The 13,612-nt window shown below is 40.2% G+C and overlaps 1 protein-coding gene across 5 annotated transcripts in view; it reads right to left on the bottom strand.

The window, feature by feature from the left end:
- Positions 1–8,093: 8,093 nt before the first annotated feature.
- Positions 8,094–13,612, bottom strand: part of PKIB (cAMP-dependent protein kinase inhibitor beta) — a 53,731-nt gene continuing 48,212 nt past the window's right edge. For all 5 annotated transcript variants that reach the window (XM_005487758.4, XM_074537906.1, XM_005487759.4 and 2 more), the window contains exons 2-3: positions 12,628–12,802; positions 8,094–8,961 (exon numbers count right to left, since the gene is read on the bottom strand). In XM_005487758.4, coding sequence (XP_005487815.1) covers positions 8,876–8,961; positions 12,628–12,775 — 234 coding nt within the window. In that variant the 5' untranslated portion in view covers positions 12,776–12,802 and the 3' untranslated portion in view covers positions 8,094–8,875. The remainder of the gene's footprint in view (positions 8,962–12,627; positions 12,803–13,612) is intronic.

The raw sequence follows: 13,612 nt of genomic DNA on the forward strand, positions 1-13,612 counted from the left end.
CAGCAGGTTTCCTGCCACTGTAAAGCTCAAGCAAAATAATGCCAGGACAGGCTAGCATTAGACACAAGTCATGTTAAGGTCTAATTCTGGTGTTGGTTGCTAATTGGTGAAAACTAAATGGTCTGTGATCATGCATTTCATTCTTGTAGACTCTCTCTTCTGTTACAAATTGGTGTGACATGAATTTAGGAGAACCCTGGAAAGTAAACACCCACTAATACCTCATTATGAACTATTAGACATATATTTGGATTGGTTTAAGCTGGGAGGACAGCTGGTTAACAATAATTTAAAGTAAACAAACACTATGAAATATCTCCAGGGTGTTCTCTGCTTCTGAAAGGCATTTGGGAGGTTGTTATCCCTTGCTTAATATTACTGTGTCACTTATATTTAGATTACTCAAGTCAGACATTTTCCTCAAAGATTTAGCCTGCATTAAAGCCAGCCACTCTCCTCACCTTCCACTGAAGATGAAGTTCCTTTAATTTTGTGGTATTAGGCCTTTGTTATTTTAATATTTGTCTTTGCTTTCTTTTACATTTAAGAATAGAAAAACTATTTAAAAGCCTTTGAACTGTAACAGAAATGTCTGATACTGTGTTTCACTTACAATAGCTGTCTAGTTACTGCAAAAAATCAATACAAGAAATCAGCTTTCCAGACTTAAAATTTCAGCACGGGTATATGTAAGGAAGCAAGAAACAAATTTGCATAAATAAGCAACCTGACTATTTCAGGGGGTAATAATAACTCAGAGAAATTTAGAAGGCATGTGAATAGTATGAACATACTAAATTAAAATAATTCTTATTAGAAGGAATGGAAAAATAGCACATATGTTTAAAGAGATTAGGTAACTTGCATTTGACCTATTGCAGCTGATTCTGAGAGGCATGTAGATTTGGTGTTCAGGGCAGAGTAGTGAGAATATCAATAGAGCAGAAAGACCCTATGTATTAAGGTTCAAGGACTCTGTATTATAGCAAAGGAGGGAATGATTTTTGTCATGATTCATATTCCATTACATCATATAAATTTTACAGTGTTAAAGGTACAAGTTTAAGTTGTCATACATCACAAATATCATGTTCTCTTTCTGTAGCCCTAGAATACGCTATGGAGGCTGTCAAATATGTAAATAAACATGAGTATTTGGAGTTCAGTATAATGAATCTCAAGCTAATCAATCCCAAGGTAAATCCTTTCAGCAAAACAAGAAACAACTGTGCAATTTGCAAGGCTGAATTTAAGAAATTTTTGGAATGGCTTAATGTACCTTCATCCAGTTTGTCCATCTGAAGCACTCGATTTTCTACAATATACTGAAATCACTCTCAGTGCCAGCTGAGATTTAGGCAAGAAGTAAACTCAGGTTTATTTCACTGAGTTTCAAGAATTCAAGAATTTAAGAGAATAACTACTGAATTTGTAAAACAGTTGCAAAGTTACAACTCAGCTCATTAACTACCTTCATTTGGATATTTCTAAGGTCCTCCTCTCTTCCACTGAGCTAGGGACTGACAAGACAGTCACAGCCTTTTGGAGCCAGATATGATCTCCCAGATGCAGCTGGAGCCACACTCCTCTGGGTTTGTGTCCTCTAAATTGGAATCTCGCACTCAGAGCAAACTGTTTCCTCAGAAGTTTTAAAGAGCACTGGTAGTGCATCTGGAGAAATATATGAATTCCAGTCTTGATAAATAATTTAATTAGGTTTTCAATTTATGGGCCTGTCACGGATGAATAAATGCCTGATACAGATCAGGCATTTGAAATGAAACCTCATGCTGGGTGACCTAGCTGGAATTACATACCTAACTTGATTCATTCAAGAGTGCAACCGTATCCCTGCTTTACATATTGGTTTGTGACCAAGCCCTGACTCACTGCTGAGTTTTCATGAATCTAAATATGTAAATTTCCTGAAACACAAAATTTTAGAGCAACTTGAGCATTGCAGGGTTACAATAGCTCATAACTGGCTTTAAATAAGGACTACAACCAAAACAAGTTTAGGGAAAATTTTGGTCATACTGGATGTTTGGAGACAATCCCAGAGAAAGGGTGGTCTCTTTAGTCTGGTACACAAAACTCCAGTCATTGTAGGAAAGTTAGACCTACAGAAATTTATACTGAAAATGAAGTGCATATTAGCTGTGGGGAGACTTAAGCCTTTGGCCAGCTTTCAAACTGCCTTACAAGACTTTTCAACCCTGTTAATTGTAAACTATGCTAACAACCACATCTATTGGACATGATGCAGGAAGTAATTCAGAGAAGTTCTATATCCTGGATTATGCAAGAAATCACATGGGTTGGTCACAATAGACAAGTCTATACCAGGAAACTTAAAAACACATCCTACTTCCTAAGTGTAGGTTCGTAGTTTGCCAAATCCAGTCTGTTATGGGAAAAAGTACAGATATACACAGAAAGGAAAGCAGGCATGTAGTCCCTGCCTGGATAATCATGGGACTCACTTTGTGGACTGTACTGCACTAAGTGTCAGTAGGGAGTTACAGATACTGCCACTGTTCCTTTAATTTCCTACATTCATGTGTACATGTTATGCCACTAATTCCCTACATTCATGTGTACATGTTATGAAAGGTTTCCCCCTCAGTGTGGCAACAGTAAACATAAACCAGACCCTCTGTGGTCAAAATCATTAACTAATCTTGTAATATTTAAACAATGCTTCTAATAGCATCTTCCTCCAGACCTTTGAAACTTTCTTGAGTGACTGATCAGCCGTGCACCCAGAGCTCAAAACATCCAGAGTCCAGAGCCAGTGGAGGGTGCAGGACCAGGCTGACTTCCTAGCCCCATGACTGGCTCAGATGCTCTGATCAAAGAAGGGCTATGGAGCAGAAACGTGGTGCAACTGTCATGCCTTGAACTCCACCTCATTGCCCTTTGTCTTCCCTCCTTTAAATATACTCCTTCTTACATTCCAGCATTTCTTTTTTTCATTTCATCCTTTGTAAATCTACTTAGAAGTTTCGAGTCACAACAGTCAATGCTTAAAAAAAAAAAAAAAAAAGGATGCAAAGTTCAAAGGCTGTCTGAAAGAAGATGCCCGGAAGAAACTTATTTCAGCACTTTTTTTAGATTGCAACAGCACCTTTCCTTGCATAATGACATGGTATTTGTTTTCCACAGAAGCTTTCCCTGTCTCTGTGTTAGAGACAAGGGCCATTCTGGGCCTGGCTCAAGGGTGTCACATGAATCTGTCTGATAAACTAAAATTTACCCAGTACTTTGTGAGAGGAACTGAAATGTCTTTCTACCATCTTATTTTAGTGAATACGGAGGTAATTAAAGAGATTAGTTTCTTGTATGGAGTGTTGAAAGCACTAACGCTGGATGTTGGGCTTGAGGTGTGAGTGTGTGAAGCAAGGGCGGAGCACTGAAGACAGGAAAGGAGCAGGTGTATAAGCTTTGAACGGTGTAAGAGGACAAATCAAGAGGGAAGGAAGGAACGGGATAGGATTGGATTATTGAGTCCCCTTCCCCTTGCTTGGGAAGCCGCGGGAATTGCGGCGCCCGGGGCCCGTGTGGGGACGAGCAGCCGCTGGAGCGAAGGCCGCGCCAGGGCAAGGGCGCCCTCTGCCGCCAGCGCCCGGGGCAGTCCCGTCCTCCGTCCCGCGGCGCTGCCACTGCCCCCGCGCTTCTTCAGGGCAGCGATGCGAAGAACTAGGTCCGGACGGAGACCCGAAGTCCGCCGTGCCCGGGGAGCCGGGAACCGGGGGACGAACAGAGGCTGTGAGGAAGGCGCAGAGGCTGTGAGGAAGGCAAGGGCCCGGCTGTGTGGCTGGCGCGGGCTCGGGCGCCATCTTGTGGTGTCGCCTGACGGCTGCGGAGCCCATCCCTCGGGAATGCTGCTGCGCCCTTAGGAAACTGAGTGCGTTACTGGGAACCTGCTTTTGGAATACTGCTGAGCATTAGCAGCAGTTCACATGCTCCTTCTTTATAGGTTTACACTGCTGATATATCATTGATAAACATGCCCGAGGAGTCTGGAAATAAAAGCACAGGAAGCCCTACACAGTAGGGTCAAGTCTTTCACAGATTAGCTTCCCCATACATTGTGTGATAAACTCTGGATTTACAGCATCAACCCTTGCACAGCAGAGCCCCAGGAATAAAGCACTGGTAGGGATTGTCTAAATCCTCACATCAGGGCATTTACATTGCAAGTAATTATTATATTTAATACAGAAAAGCCTACAGCACACAGGTAACCCCTGCCCCCCAACAAACAAACAAAAAGAAATAAACACACACACACACACACACACACACACCACACAAACAAAAACCATAAAACCCCACAACACTATTTATTAAATGTAATCTTGCACTAAAATCCAGAGATCTGGCATCAGGATGTGGCACATGCCAAGGTGAAGTGGTGGCCTTCAGGCTTCCTGTTGCTTACATCCATTGGGATGGTCCCCACTGGGCAGAAGAGGGAAAAAAACCAAGACAGTAAAGGAAGAGCTCTCAGTAATCATTGCTACTTACTAGCGAAGGTAGAAAAGCTGAAGGTTGAGAAGATGAAACACCATTACCCCTAAAAATGGTGAAAACAGTTATCTCTGGTGGGATTTGCAAAGCAAGGTAGGCTGCAAGCCAGACTCAGACACCTGTTCTACAGTGTGAATTTATGAGTTGAAACACAAGATGCCTCCTGCTTGCAATCACATATATTTCTGTATACAGAGGCACCAAGGTTCTGGGCCCACAGCAAAACTCCTGAAGTGAACATGTTGGACATGCTAGAGACATTCTGCCTCTCACCAGCCCAGCTGGCAGCTGGGTTTGAGGTCTCTCAAACGTGTCTCCCCTCACTGCCTTGCACAGCCTACTGGCAGGCAGGACCCCACTAGATGGCAGGACAGTTTAAGCCTTTGCTATTTCTACTTCAGAGCAAGTGCCCTGGGGTCCCGGTGGGCTCAGCCCCACTGGTCTGTGCTGTCTGGACCAGGGGAAACCCACACTCGCCACTCTCTGGGGCTTATGCTCACTGAACATACATGGAGAAATCCATGGACAAGTCTTTGTTCAATTCTCTTCCATGGACTTTATCACACACGGAGCACTAGTAGACAGAAGAGAGGAGTATGAACTAATATTAATTTGCTAAATCTGGAAGTATTCGTCTTTATGTGCGTGATACATAAAGGCTATTTAGCCTACTAATGGTGGCAGGTAAAATGATAGTAGTGGTAAACGCTAGTTTAAGCCTCTTGTAGCCACTGCTCTCTTGTAATTTTTAAGTAACCAAGTGCAGTTATAATTTCTTAATGATATATGGAAAACATCAAGGCAATTTTTCTATATATTCAAAATATCGAAATTGTTTTATATATGCACAATAAAATTACAAGGGCACTTCCCGCCATTTTTTTTTTAGCATGCTGAGTGGCTAAGAATGGATAATTGTTCAATTACGTTCTAAAATATGGACACAAGTTACCTTTTTTAGTTGGTACTAAAATGAAATTCTTTGCTTTGTGAAAGCCCAGGATAGTGCTGTAAGATGATGAAAAAGATGCTATTACCTGTACCAAACTTGCTGGAATGGAAATTGGGATTAATGCATTATAATACCAGATTAGCCTTAATAGAAGTTTGCTGCTGTCATTTATCAAGGTAATTAAGTATGTACCTAATTTAGGCACCTAAGTAGTTCTATTGACTGCTGTGAGACCTGTCTGCATTTAAAGTTAAGCAGGTTTTAAAATACTCAAGTTGATTCAGGGCCAAAACAGTGTGGCCATGTGAACCAAGAGAATGCAGCGTTCTCAATTACCTATTAGTTGAACTAAGGGAGGTTGGTACAGCCAGCATAATGGTTGAAACTGGATAAACTGGCTCAGTGACAAACATTCAGAAGCACTTCATTTGCTCTTTAGACTCAGCCAAAGTTTAGTAGGACTATTATCTGTCTTCAGCACACTAACAAGAAAATGAACCAAAGCTTCCCCCAGCTTCAGCTGTGCTTAAGACAGGAACTCTGTCCAAGCCCCAGAGTACTGGACAGCATGGCACAAAGCCCCCCAGACACCCTAAAGGAGTGAGCTCCCTTCTGCCTGAGGCAAGAATCATGCACAACTAATAAACTGTGCTCCAAAGTTCATACAGTACAATGTCTTCCACATCCATCAGTTTGTGAGTCAGTTTATACTGGTCAGAAGTATGCATTTCGCTCATAACTAGAGAAATTTAGTAAAATTCAGGCATTACTTAATATTCTTATTGCAACAACTGACTAGAAAAGAGATCTCTCATGCAGTCTAGACTAACACTTGTTTAGACACAAACCGTACATGCACATGGCAAAGAAGCATTTCTGCATTTCTGTAACTTGGTTAATTTGCAGTTAGATAATACACATATAACATATTACAGATCTTTTAAAAATTTTAAATTCATTCTGCTTTTAATTAAATTCCATTTTAAATTTTAGTTTTTACTACTGCATTTTTTCAAATTTGCTGTTAAAATTCTTTTTTATATGCAACATATTTTCAAAGGCAGGTTCATTTAGCTCAAGTACAAAGTAAACAACTGAGTGCTTACAATAAATTCGCCAGGGTGTCGAGCATTCTTGACTAGTTATAAATTATACATTTGTAGGGGAATAGAATATAAGAATATAAAGATAATGTAGAAAGTAATCTTACCCCTAAGGAGTTGCAGCTGGGCCACTTATCAAAAATTAGGAGCAGGCCTGACTTTAACAGGCCACAGCTGTAACCAATGAGAAGAAGAGTGCTATAAAAGAGTGGGTTGGCCCCTTCAGAAGGGAACTGGAGTCCCTTGGCTGCTTTGTGAAGAAAAAAAGAGTTAGTGCTCTGAGGAGGTGCCCATGAGAAATACCAAGAAGATATGAAACTTTTGTGATAAGGAGACAGCAGTATGGAACCCCTGCAATAAGATGAAAACATACATTTGTGAGCAGTTAATGCCTTTTATGTATGTAGTTATAGATTGGGGATTTTTTACATAGAATTTAGCACATGAATAATTTGCTAAGTTCAGCTGGTTCATAATTGGTATTTTTATAGCAGCAAATTTCAAACTAGCTTAGATTAACAAAGTACCTAAAGTATCTATTCCTGTAACCCAAATTTCAATGTCTGTATTGTATCAGAGAAGAAACTAAATATATCCAGTGCTGCAAGTGTGAAAGAAGTGCAGAATTTGATATAGGTTGTGACCCAAAGAGCAAAGCATATAAGGACTTATGTTTCAGTAATACTCATAATCTTGATTTTGATGGGATCACCACAGCTTCCTCTAATTTACCATTTTTATGTACTGTGATGCTGTAAAGGAGGCTGGTACAGGAGAATGGGACTACAACCCAGAAGAAAAGTGTGTACCACAAATACAGTTATCTCCTAGTCCCTCTCCACTGCGGTTTTCAGCTCTGGTCCTCTAATGTCAGCTAGTTCACTCTCTCAGACTTTCTTAAGCCACCTGTTTTGATACAGTGGAATAGGTTAGTTTACCTTTCGAAATTGGAGAAAAAAATTGGGATGTTGCACTTATTACGTGAAAACAGGTTTAAGAGGAGGGAACTAATTGTCAGTTCAGTTGAATTAAACTGGATCCTTTATTGAATGGTCCCCAAAAGCCAGGGTATGAGTAAAGGCACAGTAGGAATGAAAGTTGCACCTTACAAGCTCTCTGCCAGGTTTAGATTACACAAATGTTAAATAGATGGAATACCAGTCACATGTGGGATGTAACCATCAGAGATGCTTCTGCCGTTTTCATGCTGTACATAAGCAGCTGCTGCTCAAGGAATCATGGAGGTTCATGTTTGTATCTGAATCTTAAGTCTTCTACAACAAGGGAATGAATGCTAAGTATTTTCAAGAGCATGACTGCCAAAACAAAACAAGTCCTTTCAGTAGAGAAAAAACTTTGCCTAAAATCTTTGTAAAAATCACAATGATTGAAACATTTTTCACTGTCAGCAGACAAGAAAGCAAAACACAGATGAAATAAAAGAAATATGCATTATTAGGTTTTAAATGTTGTCCTACAGGAGAAACATTAAGAAATCAACTGAAGACAGAAAAGTTTATAGGTATTTAATTTCCACAGTGAGATTAAACAATTTTCATCATATACAAACATACCTACTTTACTTTAGGTACACATGAAAGCTACAATATTCAGCATGAAAACAAATGGCCGAAGTGGCGAGACTGCTAAGAGTGGGAGAACTGAGATGATCTGCCATAATCAAACAGAGGTAACGGGAGTCTGAAAACAAACACTGATGTTTATGTAGTTTATAAAACCTTCTGGCGACAGGAGTAGGAGAAAATTTTATTTTATGTAATTAATTTTTTTTTCTCACACCCATCTACATATGTCTAATGAGAAGAAAAATCTCAGGAGATAAATTACAGATAATGTCTGTAATCTAATATATACTTAATATCACTTTGTGGGGAGTGAACACATCTCTGTGCCAGAGAGAAAGAAGCTGGTTTGGGAAATTAAGAAACAGAATTTTTATTTTGAAACAATGATTAGTTCCTGGTAGGTATATTAATTGGAACTGTCAAAGAAGATTAGTTAGGATGAATACTATAACCAAAACTAGAGAGAAAACTGAAAACAAGAGATACATTCTTTAATTGTCTTCCTATTTGGATATGTAGAACATTGCTTTATAAGGATGACAGTGGAAAGAACTGTATGCCATCCACATAATCATCTAGGTACAAGTGTGTTGCCAAGTCATGTCTGTGCTGCTAAAGTTGCTACCACACTTCAGAAGGGGTGACACAGGGAAACTGGGAAGTCTGTTGATGGGATTCATTAACCCAGGAGTCCTTAGGTGTTAGGAATCATTGCGTTTTCCTTCCGCCTCTTGACTTTCCAGCAAGGCTTTGGATGATGACTCTTCTCCACCCTCTGCTCCTGCATCTAAACAGAGACAGAGTTAAACATTTATACCACACACATTCTCACAGCTTTTTTAATGTGTTTTTATTTGGATTCATTGATTATCTCTGTTTGGACTGGTTCTTTACTACCACAGTCATGGGTGCTTTAGAAAGAGAGATTAACTCAAGAGATTGAGAGGCATCTGTTGATGTTGATTTTCCCACTTCTTGTACAGGCTGATCAATCTGCATTTGTCTGTAAAAAAATAGATTGGAAATGACTTTGTATTATTGTTATTTTTTTGGGTAATTTCCAAAATCAAATTAAAATGTCACATTCCTTTGAGCACTGTGTGGTCTCAGGTAGATAACATTTCAGTTTATGGACATGCCAGTGTTCTGTCTGACCTTCTTTGACAAGAAATACCCATGTGAATTTACCCTATCTTCACAGGATTTTTTGTTACTCTGAGTTGGAAGTTCACTTTTCCACAGATTAGAGTAGAATGCTTGCATGACTGGTATCAATAAAAGCCCCCCAGTATTTCTGGTCATCATATGTACTGTTCCATGCTGTTTCTTTTGATCAAGTTTACTCATTGAGCAGAAACTCCTCTTGCCTTGGTTTCCTTGCAAACCATAATAATAATTTTCACATTACCTTCAAGCCCCACATGGTAGCACCAGTGGCAATAGCATACCCAAACCTATGGCAGTCCATAGCTTTTGGGGACAAGGAGAGGCCTGCTCAGCACATCTGGCCTTACAGTCCTCCACTTTATCCTCCTCCATCTCCTCCACAGTCATAATCTAAGGGATACATTTTCTCACTTGCTATAAAATATCAAAAATACCCAAAAAAGTTATATATCTTGGTCTCTACGTATCACAGCAAATATATAATGCTGTACACAATTCAACAGCTAAAGCCCTTGACAGAAACTACTTGATGTTTTAAGTCTGCTCAGAGATTCAGAGGCTTTGGAGTTCTACAGCAATAAAGAGCTGAGTCACTTGACACCCTCCAGCCTTATGTAGCACACCACTGTTGTGGAAAGGGAGACAGAGCAATATCCTCTATTGGCTTTTTTCTGTGCAAGCTGGACATCTAGTATCAGTGGAGTCTTTCAGACAGGGCAGAGGAAAACAGTTTGTTAGAGGAAATCTAATCTCATACTTGGTGGCACTTAGGAGTGCAATAGGTGCTAGTTAAGCTGCTGAGTGTTATTGGTAGAATGGTGCCATAATACAGGTTACTAAATGTGGAAGACCAGCATAGCTTCTTGCTCTCAAACTTCTTGCAGCCTCCTCTTCAACCTTTGGATCACCAGTGACACCTAGCAACTATTCAACGTGGTTCCAGACCACCTGTGGAAAGCCTCAGCACTCCAAAACTTACACACCACCAGAGGAGGATCAGATATGATACAGAGGGTCTGCATTTCAGAGTTAGGCTCCAAGATAAATAGCTGGTGCCAGGATAGCTTCTGTTCATCTCACAAGAACGTCAACTCCATGTGGCTTACAGAGCACATGAATATTTACATCATACAGGTATGGTCCTTGTGTATTCAAAACCAAATAGAGCAGTCTCTTTTCTCTTCTAAACCAGCAAGTATTAGCACATCCTTCCTGTTCCTGACTTTTCACAGTAGCTGACAGTGTTTTAGAAAGAGGAAATGTATGATCCAATGAACAGTAGCTAAATTTGAAACAAGATGGAGAGAGTCCTCCTCACCATTTCCCACAATCTTCACTAAGTCTGAATTTGAGAGTAGCAACAAAATAGGGCATACTTTATATAGCCACATGTTCCATCTTCTCCACTTCTCTCATTTATCTAAAATCTTTGTTCGGAGCTACAAATGACTTTCTTTTTTAAACTACTTATTGTTAGTCAGAAATAGGCAAAAGAAATGCCTGTTGGAGTCCCAAATGTTTCACAAACTGTTTCCCTGCCACCACATTTGAACTTCAAAACTGTCTCTCCATTTTGATGAATTCTCCTTTGCTTGCTGCTTGATCAAAACTTTAACACAATGAAGCTGAAATTCCCATCTGATAGTTGTGGATTTCCCATCCCCAGAAAGCACCCAAGCTGTCAGAGTGGACCTAACTGCATTTTGTACTCACTTATTATCACTACTGTAAACTGCTGATAACAGAATGTGCTGCATTCCAACGTTCTCTGGCACAGCTATACATCAATGACAAAAGCCAAGGACAATTCCAGGTTCTTAATTGTTCTTCAAATCCTGGCAGTGCTGGCCCTGTATTTCTAAGAAAGCATCAGTACATTTTGCTAAAACGAACATAGCTACATTTCATTTCTTCTTCTTAATGAATTGGATGGAGACCAGGAGAGGAGGAATATTGTGTCATCTGGAGGGCTAGACACTTATCTTATGCCATGCAATAAGTTTTCTTATTGAAAGACTTGCACTCTTTCCTTGTGTTTGTTTTGTAGGGACATGATTTTCATGTTCATAGGAAAAAATGTCTCCTCAATACAAAATAGTACCTTCTTCCAGAATCCATTTAGATTCTTATTTTCCTCACTTCTTCTGGTTCAAGTCAGGGTATGGTCATTCCACCCTTCTTACTCCTCCAAGAAATGTTCTTTCTCTGTGCTCAGCAGTACATAGGCCCATGTGGGGTTTAGATTACAGAACCCCAAACACATGACTATAAATTAAATCACCAAAATAACAATTTGAGATCAAATAAATCCTTCTCCCTGCCCTTTACTGTGCTTTAGGAGGCTGTTCACCTAGCATCCTGTAATTTCTCTGGGCAGTGTAAAAGGAGGATATACAACCCTGGAGACTAGGAATCCCTTTAATGATCTACTTCAGTTCAGATTCATGGACCGTTCACACCTTAGCCCAAGCTTGCTTTCCCCTTTGCTGCACTCACACCATCACTGCTCCTGGATGTGGGACCATCTGTTGTGGTGACACCACAACAGCAACAGTGATGAGCAGGAGAAGAAAAGGTTTTCTGAAAAAAAATCTGATTGAGATTAAAAAAAGTAGGGACAGACCATATTCAGGGCCAGTCCATATTTTTTGTTTTTTAGGCATTAAAAATCAGATTTTTTTCTGAAAATTTGTCTGAAGTCACTCTGAAAGTAAAAAAACTCACAAAGCTGGTGTTGATTAGACCTGTGCTATATCAACACAGCACCTATCAAATTAGAGGACATGGCAAAACAGGGCACTGGTCTCAGATAACAAAGTTGAAAGCCTACTAAGTAGGAGTAAAATACTATAAACACTACTCTTAATGTATGTGCCTGTGTATTCTGAGAGCTGTCATTGTACCAACAGCACAGCTCTGCTGTCTTATGCAAAGCTATCTCAGTGCAGTAGGACACTGGAATTTATAGCTGGAGTGATGTGTTTTCCAAGTTGCCCGGACACACAACTGTGTTTTCTCACCCTTAAGGGAACTGGAATCCAGTTCCCAGCATTGAGCTGTTTCCCTAAGCTGCTAACAATGGATCTGTGGATGGATATGGGTTAATATTAACTTGTCTCATCTGGAGGCACAAGTGATAACTACTTTGGAAGGTTGAATTTAATTTTAAATGATGAGAGGAATAGAAGTATAGGTATCAAAACTTCATGGTGGTGGAAGTCTTAAAAAAAACAAAAACAAAGGATGACTTCATGTAAATGTCCTGCTCTGAATGCCCAGCCATTACCTTCTGAAACAGAGAGCTCGGCCAGTTTGTGTGGCAGGTCCGAAGTCCCAGCACCAGCAGGAGAGCCCAGGATATCTGGTAAGGCGTTTCGGCGGCCTGACCGTCCTGATGAGGCAAAATCTGTGACCACAGGCTCTACATCAGTCATTGCTGACTCCTTTCCTCATAGCAACATCTGCATATGGAACAGACAGAAGGAGAAAACAGCTGTAGCCTGATGGATGCTAATCACCTGCTCAATGGTCCAATAGCCAGAGGCTTTGCCCAATGGTTCTTTTGTTATTAAAAACAATACATTTCAATACTGAGTGTTTAAGCTTTATTTTTTCCCCTGAAGAGGATAGAAGAGTGTCTGTGCGCGTCCTTACCCGTGCCATTTGCACATCAGACTAGCACAATGAACAACTCTGCACCGACAAGAAACCTGTGAACAGGGTCAGCAACAGCCCTTTCTGCCAGCCATCTCTACGTCCTTTTACTACGAACTATTCCCTTTTTTTTAAGCATTTTGCCATACAACCACTTGGAAGAAACTAAAAGTCTGTTGTCATACAGTCTGTGTGAAGTAAAGCATGTTTTCCGTATTATGAATCTTGTTCAGATTCTTATGTAGAATCTTGTTAGAACGATCTCATTTCACAAAGAAGCAAACTACATAAAATGACCCCTCAAAGCACAAAATGAAACTCTTTGTAGAATTTCTTTAACCTTCACATATCGAACCACTTGTTTTCCTCTGCTGCTTGTTAGCCTGGTTTAACTTTCACTTAAGCATGTGACTTCTATCTAATAAATAACTGAATCCTGGAAATAATGGAACCAACTGTATTCTGCTCCTGCGATCCCTGTCTCAAAGCCCATTGAGCAGAATGGGAAAACTGAGCACCACAATGGGCTTTCGATCAGGCTCAGAGGCTTTTGCATGGTCACTATCAACAGATGAAGTGTGAACACCTAGACCAGAAGGATACTTGGCTGCAAGTGG

Source organism: Zonotrichia albicollis, chromosome 3 (assembly GCF_047830755.1).
Source record: "Zonotrichia albicollis isolate bZonAlb1 chromosome 3, bZonAlb1.hap1, whole genome shotgun sequence".
In the NCBI taxonomy this organism is placed as follows: domain Eukaryota; kingdom Metazoa; phylum Chordata; class Aves; order Passeriformes; family Passerellidae; genus Zonotrichia; species Zonotrichia albicollis.